The 16,925-nt window shown below is 47.8% G+C and overlaps 1 protein-coding gene across 2 annotated transcripts in view; it reads left to right on the forward strand.

The window, feature by feature from the left end:
- Window positions 1-3,295: 3,295 nt before the first annotated feature.
- Window positions 3,296-16,925, forward strand: part of Dpy19l3 (dpy-19 like C-mannosyltransferase 3) — a 72,035-nt gene continuing 58,405 nt past the window's right edge. Inside the window, exons 1-3 of one of the 2 annotated variants that reach the window (XM_028877759.2) lie at window positions 3,296-3,497; window positions 4,967-5,108; window positions 7,818-7,951. In XM_028877759.2, the coding sequence (XP_028733592.1) occupies window positions 5,006-5,108; window positions 7,818-7,951 (237 nt within the window). In that variant the 5' untranslated portion in view covers window positions 3,296-3,497; window positions 4,967-5,005. Of the gene's footprint in view, window positions 3,498-4,966; window positions 5,109-7,817; window positions 7,952-16,925 lie in introns of those variants that run through there. The other variant, XM_028877760.2, reaches the window with a different exon arrangement.

Here is a 16,925-nt window from a genome sequence, read left to right on the forward strand (position 1 = left end):
ACGCTGACCTAAGTTGTGTGCGATACCTAACACAGCTGTCTGATGTGTGAACACAATAGCTCACTCCGTGGCTGGCAGGTGACTGGCTAGAGGCCAGTTGCTGCTCTCAGGGCTCTCTCCACAGGCTGTTGGAGTAGCCTCAGTATAACCACTGAACTTCTCCCCTAAGCGAGCAATCCAACAGAAGGCTGACACTGTGCTGTAGCCTCAGGAGACAGAATGACAGAAGGACATTGAGTTAGCGTTTTACCACTGTGACCAGACCTGGCAGGACACCTTAAGGAGGAAAGTACTTATTTTGGCTCACGGCTCCATGGGTTCTGTCTACAGTCCTTGGAGGCAGAGCATCCTCACAGCCATAGGATATGTGGAGAGAGCTGCTTACTGCAAGTTGGACAGGAAAAAAGGAAGCAGGAAGTGCAGGGAGGGGGTTGATAAAACATCCCAGGGCGTGGCTCTGAGAAAGGATTGACTGAGTGTGAAAGACTTGCCTAGAATGTGCATGGCTGTATCCCCCAGGCCCAGGGAGAAGGCCACCCTGTGCCGCCATTTCTTTTCTGCACATCCTAGTCACCATGCCACTGGCTCTTCCCTTCATTGCCCTCCCTCTACCACAGACACCTCAGAAGCCTCAGATTCCAGTGCTTATGTCTTGAGGCTATTCCAGCAGCCTGTGCAGAAAGCCCTGTGAGCAGCAACTGGCCTCTGAGGCAGCCCCTTGTCAGCCACACAGTGGCCGTTCAGACAGCACCAGGTGAGCTTTGACTGATCTCAGCAGTATCCTAGACAGAACCACCTCTGCCTATGAGAAAACCCTCCTTCAGGTTATTACACAGCCCAAACCTGCTTTTCTTTTGGTGTGTCCCACTGGCCTGATTGCTCAAGTCAGAAACCTAGGCGCTGGCCTCGCTTCCTCCCTCTTACATAATCTGTACAGACACCCACAGTGACTCCAGCTGCATGGAGCACCTAAATATCTCAGGTTGTGCTGAGTTTTCTTCACCTCTGTGGCTATCACTCAAGTTAATACTTTTGTAAAGACTTGTTTTTATTTATTTATTAAATTTTTTAAAAGACTTATGTATATGAGTGCCGTGCCTATATGTCTGGGTACCATATGCATGCATTGCCTGCTGAGGCCAGAAGAGGGCATCAGATCCCCTGAGACGGGTTACTGGGATATGAGTACTGGGAATCCTACCCTGGCCCTCCAGAGGGGCAGGCAGTGCTCTTAAGTGCTTAGCCATCTTGACAGCCAGCCCCTTACTTATATTTTTTAATGAGTGCTTTGCCTGCAAGTATGTGGACCTCATGAATACCTGATGCCCTGGGGGGTCAGAAAAGGGCTTTGGATCCCCTGGTATGGGAGTCACAGATGGTGTGAGCTACCACACGGGTTCTGGAACCAAACCTTAGTCCTCTGCAAGAGCAGCAAGAGCTCTTTACTGCTGAACCATCTCTGCAGCCCTAAGGTAGGATATCTTTACTGTAATCAAATGGTAAGTGTCTTCCTTGAGATTCCCAGGTATCTGGGGGAAATGAATGAGACCCAAACAAAAGTCAAATACATTCAGGTCTTCAGCGTGGGTCACTGCTATTTTAACATCAGATAGCTACCCATGAGAGGAATATCATTTCTATGTTGGCAGCCTTTAGTTTATAGCAAGTGTTGTTTGTGTGTGTGTGCTGGAATTCCTGTCTACAGTTGGGGAGAGGCTTCATCTAGATCTGGGATGGGATGGGGGGATTCCTTTTCCTTTCCCCATAATTTTCCCTGTCTTTCTGTTCTGATTCACTACAACTCATTGCCTTATTGTATTTTTGTGACAATCAGTACTGTATGTCTCTGCATGTAGCCCAAGCAAGAGTTGGAGTTGCCATCCTCCTGCTGCAGCCTCCTGGGTAGTGGGACTATAGGCACACTCCATGAACTAAGACTCCAACTCTCAGCAGCAGGCGCCTACTTCCTATGAGAAGGGTACAACTTGATGTTCTCAGGACAGTTCTTGCCTCATGTCAAAGAAATTGTTGGGTTTCCAACCCGAGACAAAAGGTGGAGGTGCCTACTTCACACACACACACACACACACACACACACACACACACACACACACACACACATCAAAGCGGACGTTGCAGTCAGGTTCTTCCTGCATCCCTCTGTCCCTACCTATTTGGTTACCCGCTCTCTCTGTGCCTTTGGGCCTCCTGGCTGCTGCACCTGGTTCGCCTCTCTCCTTCCCCTCTTCCCCTCCCCCTCTCCCCACATGACTCAGGGTCACGTCCACTCTGGACTCTCCCAGAGGTTCCTGCTTCTGGCTGTGCTCTCCCACATATCTACAATAAACCTTCCCCTCCACCTAACCTAGGAGCAGTCGTCCTTCCTTTCCTTTCCCTTTCTTTTTTTCTTTCGTAAGTCAGGCAGCAGCAGAATACTGTCCCCCTAGGGACACACCTCACAGCACTTACATTTTCCCCAAGTCACTTTAAGGGGAGAAAGGGAAAAAATATCCTATCTAACAAGAGAGCATTCTGAGCAGTGTGGTTTTGGTATTTACAGTTGATATCCAAAGTAGAAAACGATCTAGCTGAGACTGGTAACTAAGAAAGGCAGGGTGGATGAAGCAATTTTTGTTGGAATTGGATGGCAGGGCACCTTTTCATAGGTACTGATCCCAGAGGGCCATCCATTACTAAAACTCAATCAGGGTACAATAGAGCCCACTTTTAATCTCAGCACTCAGGAGGCAGAGGCAGAGATCCAGGCCAGCCAGAGCTACATGGCGAGACCCTGTCTCAAAGAAAAAAAAGGCTTTTAAAAAAGCAATTTAAAGATAAGAGTAACACCAGGACTCAACACCAGAGCAGCGTGTTAAGGAAAAGAATAGTAAAGCCCAGAGCACAAACAACCGGGGATGGGGATGGGCGAGGGTGGGTTGGGGGTGGGAGGGCGTGTCTTTCGAGACGCAAACGTAGCTGCAGGTTCTGTCGCTAAACGTCTAAAGCACAGATAGGTGGGCACTGGGGACAGGGGGTAGAGCTGGTAAAGCCCCCCCCCACCCCCCGAGAGTGGGTGACCATCCCTCCGGGGAGCAGGGCCTCCGAGGACAGAAACTGACCAAGCTTAAGAACGGCCAGCGAAAGCTGCACGCTTAGCAAGGCTCCGAGCGGAAGTGCGCCTCTTCCTTCCGGTCTGCGCCGCACGAGACGGGGCGGGGCAGCGCGGGAGGCGGGGGCGGAGCCTTGCGTGGACGAACAGCTCCCTGGACCAATGAATGCAGCGGCAGCGGCCCGGCCTCCCCGGCGCGCCCCTTCCAGGGGCTGTAGACGCCCCCCAGGCCCAGCCTTGCACGGCGCCTCACAGAGCCATCGGCCGCTGGGTCCTCTCGGTCTCCACCTTGCTCTAGACCGTGGTGTGGGCGCGTCCCCAAGGCCTGGGTGTCCGGTGTGCTTCTTTGCCAATCCCAAGCCGCCCGCGAGGACTGCTGAGGCCGCAGGTCTGTAGCCGCGGGTCGGGCCGCGAGGCAACTGGACAAGCCGTGTCTGTGGGACACGTGGGCGGGGCGTGGGAGGGAGCATGTCTGAGCCGGAGCGAGTGCCTCGACGTTCCGGGGCTTGGCCGGCACCTGGCCCCCTCGTGGGCTCGCCAGGTGCGCAGGGGAGTGGCTCCAGGTGCACGGTGGCGGCGCGCATCCCGATCGGCAGTCCTGGTGCTGCCTGCTGGTCCCTTGCTAAAGTCTGGCCGGGGCTTTGCGTCCCGCTGGCCAGAGCAACTTTTTGTTTCCTAGTTCCTGGGGTTGTTGCCATCATATCGCAACATCGCGTCTCGTAATTAGCACCTGGAGTGTTTGTTAACTTTCTGTCTCAACAGGCTCAGGGTGGATGCAGATGGACCCTCTATGTCCCCTGCCCCGCTTAGGGCTAGGACGGGCGTTGACTCCCCAAGAGGGGACAGGATCCCAGCTGTGGCTGCAAGACTTTGAAAAGATCCCCCCCCCTTTTTTCGCCCCCACTTTCTTCGTTTCTTGTGCCTTCAGGCACAGCATTTAAGTCTGCGTTCCTTCTCATTATTTTTGAATGAACAAATCTTAACAAAAACGTTGTGTGTTGTTGGCTTCCTCTGTTGTATTGAGCAAGTGGCTTACCGTTAGGTAAACATTGGAACCTGGAGTGCAGGTTGGATTAGCTGCCCAAACAGTCGCGTCTCGCTACTCCTCATCTTTAATAGATAATTAGTAAAACGCTGTTCATTATTCAGAGGAACGAGGCAAGATGTTCTCGGGGGACTGGAGCCAGCTTACTCACCGCCACCACACCCCCGCCTCCCCCTCACAGCTTCCAAACTAGGTAACTGCTCCCGCAGCTACACCCACTGCTGCTCCCCAGGGAGAGCAGCCACCCTGATTGCCATAGCCCCGCTGCCTTTGACACTGAGGCGTGTAGTTTAGCCCTGAGTGTTTCAAAGAACATAGGTGCTAAAATTCAGGTATCAAAGAACAATGTTTCAGTTCTTCAAAATCTGACTGTCACAAGTTTCCTAGGAATCCCTCCCACGTGGTCAGTTCTGTGGGAGAATCAGACCCACTACTTTCTGTAGGAACTGTAGAAAATAGTGTAAAACTGTGTCACGCAACAATCGCATAGTTAGTGTTGCGGATTCGGTTAAGGAAGATATCCCAAGACTTTGAGCATCCAAGATGGCTTCCTGGAAGAAGGGCTGGGCTTCTTCATGTGGCTCACCTGCATCCCTGACTCCTGGAAGTGCCCGCTGCAGAACAGGTGCCTCATAAATATGGTTGAGTTAAATATTTGTGTTGTGTCTTTAAAGGCTGCTTAAGAATTATATGGGAGGGTCTGCTGACAGCGGACTTGAGTCAAGCCATTTAAGTACATAAGAGCATAAGAGTGTATTGGGTAAAGAGGGTGCTGACATAGCCGTGGGGCATTTATCTGGTGTTGTTTGTAGGAGTTGTTGGAAGAACAATGCACATGAATCTTTGACATCATGATGTACATCCGGCAAAGAAAAGAGACAAAAACCATAGAAGTTTCTGAGGATTTTCTATCACCAAAAGAAAATGTGAAGTTGGAAAAGAAATTGCCATCTGGTAGGTGATTTGAGCTAAAGTAGCACTTTGGATTACTTTTCCTTCTGCGTATTAGCATATGTCACAATCTAAAAGGGTAAAAAAAAAATTAGTGAGACTTAGGAAGGACACTTGTTTCAGCAGCAGATATTCTGATTATACTTTGGTTATATCGGCTTTTCAGCTGTCATCTATGAGAGAGCTTGGTAAAGCTGTCTGTTGGTTAACTTACGGGCGGCAGTGTGGTCAGGTCCTCTGGTGCCTTCCTGCCCCCCTCACCACCTCTTTCTCTAATAGCCGGTCTGGCTTGTGTGTGCTGTGCCGCCCGGCACCTTACCTTGCCTGAGTCTCATTTCACTAGAGTCTTTGAGAAAGAAATTCAACATTTTATATTCAACCAAATTCCTGAAGTTATCTCTTTTGCTTTATTTTGGGGGTGGGTAGGAATGGAGGGGGAGGAGAAAAAAAAATGAGAACTTGGTGAAACCTTTATATAACGTTGAACAGTTGCTAAGTGGCCCCTGGTCACATTTTGTAATTAAATGTGGTGAAAATTTTTAAAGTAAGCTTGAAAAACTCCACACCTGTCAGCCATTTTCAATATCAGACATAATTAATCCTTTGTAGCCGCATGAATTCTTAGCAGCCAGAGCTAATAGGTAGCAGAAAAAGCTGTTTAATAAGATAAAAGATGTCTTTGTTGGAGAGCCAGGCCACTCAGCTAAATTGACGGGAGCCAATGCCTGTTAGGTAATTTGGAGTAGTTTCTGATGGTGTTACCCAGTTAAAACTTATGTTAGATTGTGCCTTTCTTTTTTTAAATTGTGTTTATTTAGTTACCGTGTATGTGTGGTGACTCAATGGTGTATGCAGTGAAGGTCCAAGAACAACCAGCAGGCCTCTCCCTCCTCTTATTCATGTATTGCAGAAATCAAACTCAGGTCATCGGGCCTGGCAGCAATGCCCTTCCTCCCTGGGCTGCCTCACTGGCCTTAGATTGTTTCTTGTTTGCTTTTAAAGATTTCTTTATTTTCATGTGTTTGGCCCACATGTGTGTATACACACTGCCGGTGTGCCTGATGTCCTCGGAGGTCAGACTTGGGTATCCAGTTCCCTGGAACTGGAGTTACAGACAGTTGGGAACCGAAATGTGGGTGATAGGAACTGAACCTGGGTCCTCTGCAAGAGCAGAAAGTGCTCTTTAACTGCTGAGCCATTGTTCCAACCCCATTTTGGTTTGTTTTATTTTATTTTTAATTAAAAAAAAAAGACTTTGAAGATTGTCCATTTTATGAAATCATGTCAGAAAAAATAGCAACCCTGAAAATTAAAGACAAATTTTAAAGAGAAGGGAAAACCACTTCTCCCAACTTCCTCTTCCCGAGAGTAGCACAGATGACAGTGTTTATCTTGCTGTCTGAATGTAGCTGTCTCCACATGGTTGCCCTCAAGCAGTCATATGTAGCTTTACAAAACCAAGCAAGATCCATGTGCTGTTGGGGAAGTAGCTGCTCTTCCGTTACCATGTCCTGAAACTTTCCATAAGTACACCACATGCATGTGCCTGGTGCCCTCAGAGGTCAGAAGAGGACATCCGGTTCCCTGGAACTGGAGTTACAGACAGTTTAAGTCACCATGTGAGAGCTGGAAATGGAACCTGAGTCCTTTGTAAGAACAACAAGTCTCCAGCACCCAAGATGTTTATTTAAATCCACTTCTGTATTAGTTAGGGTTTCTATTGCTGTGATGAAACACCATGAACAAAAGCAGCTTGGGGAATAAAGGCCTGTTTTCCTCCATATCAGTGTTCATCACTGAAGGAAGTCAGGGCAGGAACTCAAGCAGGGCAGGAACCTGGAGGCAGGAGCTGATGCAGAGGCCGTGGAGGGTGCTGCTTACTGGCTTGCTCCTCATGGCTTCCTCAGGCTGCTTTCTTATAGCAGCCAGGACCCAGCCATTGCACAGCTCACGGTAACCGGGCCTGCCCATGTCAATCTCTAATTAGGAAAATCCACTACAGACTGGCCCACAGCCGGTCTTATGGAGGCAATTCCTCAAGCGAAGTTTTCTCCTATCAGCTGAGTCTAACTTGTGTCAAAGTCAAGTCGATGTGAAAACTAGCCAGCCCATTTCCAAAGCAGTTTTCAACTCCATTGCCATTTATCCCTCCTGCAGTGTTGGTCAGGCCGTGCAGGGGCTCTACCACTCAGCCACACCCCCAGCTTGTATATTAGAATTTTTAAATTCCATAGTCGCCAAGAGTGTTTTTAAGTACCGCTCATTCTTTTGTCAATGCTAGAGAATCTGAATGAATTTTAACATGTTTTCTTCTGTCTGTTACATTTATTGCCTGTTTTTTCCCTTTTGTTCATTGCCTGTTGGTGTCCTTAGTCTGTTCCCCACTAGAATATTCATCGTTTCTTATTATCCTTAAATCTCCCATATTTGCGTTTTTCCTAGTTTGTGTGTCCTTTGGTCAGTGCTGTATTGTTTCTGTGAAATTTATTATGATTTTTCACGTGTGTGTGTGTGTAGGTTGTACCCATGAACATGCGCCAAAAGCAGGCATCAGCCCCTTCCCGCTGGAGTTCCAGGCAGTTGCAAGCTGCCTGATCTGAGGCCTGAAACCAAACTCAGGCTTCTGCAGGAGCAGCAAGTGGTGTTAACAGTGGCGCTGTCACCTGCCCCAGGTTCTGTATTCTTGTTTGATGTGTTTCACTTTCCGAAAAGGTTGTGCCTCGGGAAGGTTCTGGAAGATCCTGTCGTCTGGGGTTGGTGGAATCGTGGCCCTTTGCATTGGACTTCTTACATCTGTCTACCTGGCCACCCTGCATGAGAATGATTTGTGGTTTTCCAATATTAAGGTATGGGCTACTTTGGAACGTTATTCTATGATCTACTAATTCATTTTTCCAGTTGCTAGCCATGTAGATGCATGACCAAGACCACACAGTTTTATCACGAGAATCCAACCCACTTTCTTATCCTGGCATGGTAGTGCATGTCTGTAATCCCAGTATTCAGGTGGAAAAAGGGTGATCAGGCATTTAAAGGCTAGCCTGGGTTACATGAGACCTTATCCTCCCAAAAAAGAAAAGAATCCTGGATCTTGAAAGGGTTTGACTCTAGGGTAAAAAGACTTACGTGTTCGTCGTTTAAAAATGGCATCAAAATTGAGTTTCTTACTCAGTATGGTGGTGCCCAAACTGTCCCATCACTAGGGAGTCAGAGACAGGAGGGTTGAGAGTTGAGGCTAGCCTGGGCTACATAGTAAGCCCCTGTCTGAAAAATAAAGGAGAAAGCACTATGGAGGTGAGCCGCATGTTGGTAGAGTGCGTGCTGAGGACTTGATTCAGATCTTCGGCACTCACGTAAAAAGCCAGGGAGAGTGGTGCACTCTACAGTCCCAGTTCCAGGGAGACTTCTGGCCGCCATTCACGTGCACATACAAATACATGTGCCTGTGTATCCCCTTACCCTATACACATGCAGGAAGAAGAGAGGGAGGAAGAAAATCGAATTTTGTTATTTTTAATCAGTCTGGTTTTACTGTAGTTGTTTTAAACCATAGTATTTGTCAAAATGTGGGTTGTGAAACTGGCATAGTAGACTGCAAGTCATGCTTTTTGATGAAATCCAGGGAATAGTATAGAGTAGGATTGCGGATTGTTTGTTACTTGTAGTTTTGATTGTATATATCTGTGTGTGAGCTGGGTCATGGTGGAAAACTTAGTTTTTAACTTTTTAATTTTTTCTGTCTGTTGGCTGCGATAGGCAAAAAGAAAGGAAGAAACTCAAATGGAGCCGTCCTCTCCATCAGGAGCTTCAGACCTTTCTAACATTGTGTGTGCAGATGGGTTTGAGTGGGAAAGCCATCATTTCCTTAGAGTTGGGGGGTTGACTCTCTAAATATCATTTTGTTTTCTTTCTGTCTTAAAATATCTAGAGCCTGCCGGTATCATTTCAGGGCATGTCTGTGTGACTCCATAGAAGGAAGTTTTGATTCAAACATGCCTTGCTCTTTTTCCTTATGATTTACTTTATTGTTTAGGTATAATGCGCATACATGTGTGTGCACCTGCTTGTGGGTGCACCTGCCTGTGGGTACACCTGCTTGTGGGTGCACCTGCCTGTGGGTACACCTGCCTGTGGGTGCACCTGCCTGTGGGTGCACCTGCCTGTGGGTGCACCTGCCTGTGGGTGCACCAGCCTGTGGGTGCACCTGCCTGTGGGTGCACCTGCCTGTGGGTGCAAATGCCTGGGAGAGACTAGAAAAGGGTATTGGATCCCCTGGAGCTGGAGTTCCAGGTGGTTGTGAGCTGGGAACTAAACCCTGGTCCTTTGGAAGAGCAGCAAGTGCACATAATTGCTAAGGCATCTCTCCAGCCCCAGGTAATGCTTCTTTATGAACATTAATATCTTTATTTTGAATAAAACCTAAAATGCCTCTATGGGACTATATGGCCAAAGTTAAATGCTGATAGCAGTGTGGCAGGAAGACATGTTGAAAGAACTATTAGTCGAGCTCTTTAAAGTTTACGAATGGCCTTGCTCACATCCTTAAAGAGCCATACTCGATCATCAAGATGCTTGGGTACCCTGGGTCAGAGTAGCCACTGTGCTACTTTTTTAGTAGGATTGATCCCATGTCTTGTGGGTAACACCAAACTAAATGCTGTGGAGAACATGGAGGAACTAACAAAGGCATCAGCTTGTCTAGTAAATACGAAGTAGACATCTGCAGTATTAAGCATGCACTGTGCCTATCTGTAGCAGTACTAATGAATAAAATGAGACCCTTCCTTCATGTGGGTGATGCTCTTGAGAATAATACAGGCAAGGCTTCAGATAGTGGTACACATCCTGAATCCATGCTCTGACCTGGGTGGAGTTCTAAGGAGGCCCACAGGAGGGTCAGGGAAGGTTTCTACATGTCCTGGTTAAGGAATCCTGAAGGATGAATAAAGGAAGAGACCCAGGGAGGGAAAATGAACACCACAGGGGAGGAACATGTGCTTAAGGCCAGGAGGCAAGAGAGACTTGCATGTGCCAGCCGCAGCACAGCCTTGCCGGAGGACAGATGGGCAAAGGGTGGCTGAGTGTGGCAACAGCTAATGGTGAAGGGCCTGTGCTCCTGTCAGAGAGAATGGCCTTTGAGCGTGTGCTGAGCCCTGCATCGAAGTAGGCTGCAGCGCTTCACTAGAGAGATGTCTCGGGCTGTGGTGTGGAGAATGGATTGAGGAGGGCAGAATGAAGCTAGAGCCCACCGCTGAGTTAATCCTGTTCAGTGGATTCCATGAGACCTGAATATCCAATTAAGATATCCAATAAGCGATTATCTTCTGTGAGCCAGACACTCCTCGAGGCCTGGGAATCCGGCTTTGACGGAGACTTAATTTTGATGAGGGGGACAAAATCAGAGAGAAAAATCAAAGCAGATGAGTCAGGATAAAGCTGAGCTCTCAAGGGTGAGACGTGGAACCCGGGGCCTCCGTGGTAAGAAGGAAGAAATGCAGCACAGGGAAGTGGCTGCGAAGTGGGAGTGAAGTTGGCCGGTCCAGAGTCGGGGAGGAGGCCCGTGGGCCAGAACGCTGTGAGCATAGGAAGGAAGGAAGGAAGACCCTGTCTACACAGCGCAGCTCTGGCTCAGGAGGGAATGAGAGTTTATTTTGAGCTAAATATGAGTGAGCATGGCCTGGATACAGATTCCTGTTGCTCTGAGTGACACATGCTGCTGTGGAAAAGGTCACAGGAACTTCTCTGGTCACAGATCAGAGGGATCATGAATCAGTGCATTACCCAGATACTTTGCGGGGGACACCAAGAATGTGGGTGTGCTGGTTTTTTTGTTGGGTTTTTGTTTTTGCTTTTTGGTTTTTTTTTTTTGTTTTGTTTTTTTTTTGCCAGCTTGACACAAGCTCGAGTCATCCAGGAGGAGAAAACCTCACTTGTGAAGATGCCTCCAACAGACTGGCCTGTAAGGAAGTCTCTGGGGCATTTTCTTGATTGATGTGGGAGTGTTCAGCCCACTGGGGACAGGGCCATCTCTAGGCAGGTGGTCCCAGGTTGTATAAGAAAGCAGGCCGAGCAAGCCATTAAGCAGCGCCCCTCCATAGCCTCAGCTGTAATTCCTTCCTTGAGTTTCTGCCCTGACCTCCCTTCATGAGGAACTGGATGTGTAAGGCAAACCCTTCCTCCCCAAGTGGGTTTTGGTCATGGTGTTTTATCACAGCAACAGAAACCTAACTAAGACATGGGTCACAGCAAGGTGGGGGAATCTCTACTGTGGGTTCCAGATGCTGTCTTAGGACATTCTTAGTCTTGAATCTGGGAGAAGCTAGTGGTTGGCTAAGTGAGTGGATGCCAGAAGTTTCACCTGCTAGACAGACATGCTAGTCAGGGAACGAGGTTGGGGATGGATGGCTGCTGAGACTAAAGACAACAGGAGATGATCTGGCTCTGGGTCTGCAGCCGTCCATCTCTCCACAGGCATGGAGCTTCTAGTCAGTTCCTCGATCTGCAGGGCCTTCCACTCAGATGTGCCTTCTTTGGAGAACTTGCGTTTACACTCCCATTGTTTAGGGGTTCAGAGGCTGGGAGGAATTGGAGAAGAAGAGGGAGGGCGGAGTCGGGTTTCTAGGAAGTTGGTTTGGAAGGACATTTTACCATTTTTTAGGGAAGGTGATTGACAGGGCAGAAAGATAGTAACTTCGGTCTTCTGTGAGCAGCTTGGTGGCTGGTTGGCCACATTTGCCATTCCCAGTAACATATGGAGACTGCCAGATGCAGTTCTCTGGGGCACAGTGACTTCTCTCCAGCTACTACCAGGTATGCCAAACTTCCCAGGTTGAGAACTAGCCCTCGGCAGACTGCCCTAGCTGCAGACTAGTTGCTCCTGGGTGTGGTTGTGCACACCTTTAAAGCCAGTACTTGGGAGGCAGAGGCAGGTGGTTCTCTTGAGTTCCATGCCAGCCAGGATAACATAGTGAGACCCACTTTCAAAAAGCCAAATTCCAGTCTCAAGTTGAGGGATCCCCAGTTGACTCTCACCTCTAAGGAGTTGGCTACAACTTCTGAGGTGCTCACTAGCCATTCAGGATGAGTAGTTGGCTAGAGTGACACCTGGAACTCAGGGACGTGCTGTACTTGAAGGCGTCATACAGGCTAGAACCAGCGGAAGGGGAAGATGCAGGGCAGTCTAGGATGGCCCAAACCCAAGCATCCATTCCTCTTCCTTGTGAGCTCAGGTTGAAGTACTCTCTTTGCACAGTGTAGCAGTGTCTAGTTTGATGCCAGTATACCATCCGATACAGCTCACCTAAGCTCCAGTGCAGATGAGTGTCTTAGCGTTTCCATTGCTGTGATGAAACACAATGACCAAAAGCAACTTGGGGAGGAAAGGGTGTATTTCAGCCTTTACTTCCACAGTCCATCATTGAAGGAAATTAGGGCGGGAGCCTGGAGGCAGGAACTCACGCAGAGGTCGTAGTGGAAGGCTGACTTCTGGCTGACTCCTCATGGCTTGCTTTTACTTGTGCAGGTGGGACACTGATGGAGAAAATACCACAGGCTTTCCCACAGGCCGGTTTGGTGGTCACATTCCCTTAATTGAGGTTCTGTCTTTCATAATGACTCTAGGTGGGGTCAAATTGTCATGAAAACTAGCTGGCACATGACTCAGTGGATCCTTGGCTAAACACAGTCTGTAGCCTAGAGAGGTCAGAATGATACTGTGTGGCTCAAAGCCCTAACCTTCTAGTTACTAGCGAGGCTTACTGACATCCTGAGTCATCTTCATACAAACAAGAGGCCCATTCTGAGTCAGCAGCATCAGCTGTCAGATGGGGTCTTCAGAAAAAGGACCCTCGTCACTCAGGAGTTAAGGGCTGCCTTCCAGGAACAGAGGGCTGAGAACAGCTGAATTCCTGATTTCTGGAGTTTGGAAGTTTCTTCCAAGGACAAAGTCTCACTGTGTAGCCCAGGCTGGCTCTGACTCGGGATTCTCCTGCTGCCACCCCCCCCCCCCCAGCTGACTTTCAGTACTGAAGGCACTTTCTGAGTTGTCATGCCAAAGACAGGGAGTTAAGGAAGCTGGATTTGTGGCTCCAAAGGCAGGCACTCCATCTGTGTTGAAAAATGGACATTTTCATATTACCAGCTTGTAGATGTGTGGGTGAGATTGTTTCAGAAGTGTGTAGAATGGGGAAGAGAGAAGCCTGGACAGCCTCTCTCTGTGCCTCCGATGCCATCTGGGATGCCACAAGCTGGCATATCCTCTAACAGGTTTCTTCCACCCACCACTCTCTGTCCTGTGGAGGCTACAACCAACTCCCCTCCCCACTTTTTATTCAAGCAGTATCTCTTTTTATTTGTTTCGAGACAGGGTTTCTCTGTGTAGGCCTGGCTGGCCTGGAACTCACTCTGTAGCCCAGGCCGGCCTTGAACTCAGAGGTCTGCCCTCCTCTGCCTCCTGAGTGCTAAGATTAAAGGTGTGTGCAGTTCCTCCTGGCACTAAGCTATTTTTTTTTTTTAGTGAAAATACTTGGAATTGTTAATTATTCAGAGACTAAAAATAATTCCTTGAAGGATAAAGAGCTCACGTGTTGAGTTTCTGTGTTCCAAATGACTTGCTGGTTTGCTTTTTACTTGATTTTAAGATAACACCTCACTGCATAGCTCAGGCTAGCCTCCAGCCGTTGGTCCTTCAGACTCAGCCTTGAGTGCTGGGATTCCAAAAATACATCACCATGCCCTACCTCAATGCCATGTGTCTTTGTGTTTGTTTCCTTTGAGACACAGTCTCAGTGCCCAGCCCTGGATGGCCTGGTATTGCAGTCCAGGAGAGAAAGTTACAGACTACCATACATGGAAGGCCAGGTCTTTATTGGTTGGCAACCAAGAGTAGGCTCTGGCCCCAAAGAACTCTTGGCCCATCTACTGTAATGAGATTGGTGACTGCCCTAATTGTCATCAGAGATACTCTATCCAGTAACTGATGGAAGCAGATGCAGAGATCCACAGCCAAGCACTGGGCTGAGCTCCAGGAGTCTTGCTGAGGAAAGGGAGGGGGGGTTGTATGAGTCAAGGGGGTCATGACGGGGAACCCACAGAGGCAGCTGACCTGAGCTTGTGGGAGCACACGGGCTCTGGATCAACAGTTAGGGAGCCTGCACGGGACCGACCTAGCTCCTCTGCCTGTGTGACAGTTGTGTGGCTTGGTCTGTCTGTGAGGCTCCTAGCATGGAACTAGGACCTGTCCCTGGTGCTTAGCTGGCTTTTGGGAACCTGTTCCCCATGCTGGATGACCTTGCCCAGTCTTGAAGCAAGGAGAGGAGCTCGGTCCTGCCTCATCATGATGTGCCAAGCTGTGTTCAAGCCCATGGGAGGCTGCCCCTTTCTGAATGGAGACAAGGAGAAGTGGATGGGGAGGGGGGCAGATGGGAAGGAGGGGAAGGGGAGAAGAGGAGGGAGGGGAAACTGCAGTCGCTATGTAAAATAAATGAAAAAAAAAATATTATTTAAAAAAAAAACAAAACAAAACAAAGAACCTCTTGGCCCCAAAGCTCAGGAGTAAAGCATTTCTAAAGGCAAACACCACGTTGACATCATTGTCAGGTGTAGGTCACAGGAGCTGTGTAGCTTTTTTTTTTTTTTTTTTTTTTTGCTTACTCATGTGGACTATGGTTAGGGTCATGGGAAATCCTAAATGTGTTGTCCAAGGGGACATGATCGTCAGGTGCTTGGGGCTGAGAAGTGCCTGAGCAGACACAGATTGGAGTCCCGGTAAGATGAGGACAGGATAGTGTCACCTCGTCACTTCACTGGAACACCGAGAATAACCCAGGCTCACCTTGACTGTGTGACAGTTTGCTTCAAACTGTCACACAGTGATTTTTGGAATGTTCTTTGCAGCGTTAGAGTTTGAAAAGTGGGAACCTCGAAGCATCAACTTGAAAACCGAAGGGAAAGATACTGGCTTAATCAATATAGAAAATCTATTTCGAACCCCATTCTGAGCCTCATTTATGGGGTAGAGAGTTTATTTCCTCCTGTTCAGTCACTGTAGTTTATTTTCCTTGCCACAAAACTTCAAATGTTATAGATTAAAAAGACATATCCTGTGTGGACTGTCTGCAGGGTTCTTGCTACATTTTATGGTGTTTTTGGTTGTTTTTTTTAACTTAGTAAACACCTTAGCTTTAAATTGGCCTTTAAAAGCAGCCTGCTTTTTCTGCTCTTCTTTATCATAATCAAAACACACCGGAAGGGCACAGTCTACATTCTCACCTACTGCCTTGCCCTCCAAGCCCAGTGCATTATTGGGGCCAAGTAAATAAGCTTGTGTTTGAAGCAGGGTGGACCTCTGGGCTTGCAGGAAGGGAAAGCAGAGGAACGGGGAGGCAGCCGGCTGCTGGGAAGATCTGCCTGGAGGTGGACCGGAAGGAGCAGCTTAGCTTGGCTGATGGGATGCTGTGAGTTCTGGCAAGTGGGAGACAGCCAGTGCATTTTAGTGATCAGGGTCAGGAGAGGCTCTAGGACAGCCGTGTTGCTGCTATGCTTCTAGTATTGAACGTTTATTATGCTTTATTTGTTGTTGTTATTCATGCTATAGTGTGATGGCGAAAACAGACTTTCAGATGAAAAATACTTCGTAAGACTCACTACTCCTTTTTGTTTGTTTGTTTATAATGATATCATTTCCTCCTTCCCTTCCTTTTAAGCCTTCCCAAATGCTTAAATTCATGGCCTCTTTTTTTCATTAATTGTTGTTATAAATAGGGAAGCGCACACCAGTTGATTATCAATACCAAATGATCGGCCCTGAAAATATACATACAAATAGCATTATAGAGACTGAGCAGGTTGTTCTTCCGTATTTAGGAATACACACACACACACACACACACACACACATACACACACACATATACACACACACACTTTTTGTGATTTAGATTGTCTCACTATGTAGCCCTGGCTGGCCTGGAGGTGTAGTCCAGACTAGCCTTGAACTCACAGAGACCCACTTGTCTCTGCCTTCTGAACGGTGGATCAAAGGCACGTGCCTCCCACACCCAGTTTCAGTTCACATTACTTTTATCAAAAACGTTTTCAGAGCTGACTGGGTCAACTGCTCAAGAGGCAGAGGACTGCAGGGTAAGTTTAAGGCCAGCATGGGCAACTTATCAAGACCCTGTCTCAATGTAAACAAAGTGAAAAAAGGTCAGAGATGTAGCTCAGCAGTAGAGTATAGGCCTAGGGTTCTGTCTTCAGTCTCTCTCTCTCTCTCTCTCTCTCTCTCTCTCTCTCTCTCTCTCTCTCTCACACACACACACACACACACACACACACACACACACACACACACACGGAACACAAAGGGGGAACTTTTGGGTGCTGAAGGTGCAGATGTGGTTTAGTGGTAGAGCATCTGTCTAGTTTGTGCATGCCTGGGTTTCATTTCTGCCACCACCACCAAAGAAAAATATTTTCCCCTTCCATTTTTCATCCTACATGCATATGTATTTTACCTAGCAAGCCCAATATCATGTGTACAATTGCCATATCTGATGTCACATCACATACTTCTTACACAGACACACGTCTTCACCAAGCTTGTACCATTATTAGATTAAAGATGTATGCTTATAGAATTCCACAGATTTGACACTCGTATACTCTTATTTATTTCACTCTTTGAATGTGCCCCAATTTTGGAGAGTTAGATTGTTTCTAATTGTGTCATTAAATTCCAAAATTACTTACTTAACTTCTCACTTTGAAGTGGCAGTAAAAACATGTCACTTTCTACTCGTCTTGAAATTGTGTCAGAACAAT

This window comes from Peromyscus leucopus, chromosome 1 (assembly GCF_004664715.2).
Source record: "Peromyscus leucopus breed LL Stock chromosome 1, UCI_PerLeu_2.1, whole genome shotgun sequence".
Lineage (NCBI taxonomy): Eukaryota > Metazoa > Chordata > Mammalia > Rodentia > Cricetidae > Peromyscus > Peromyscus leucopus.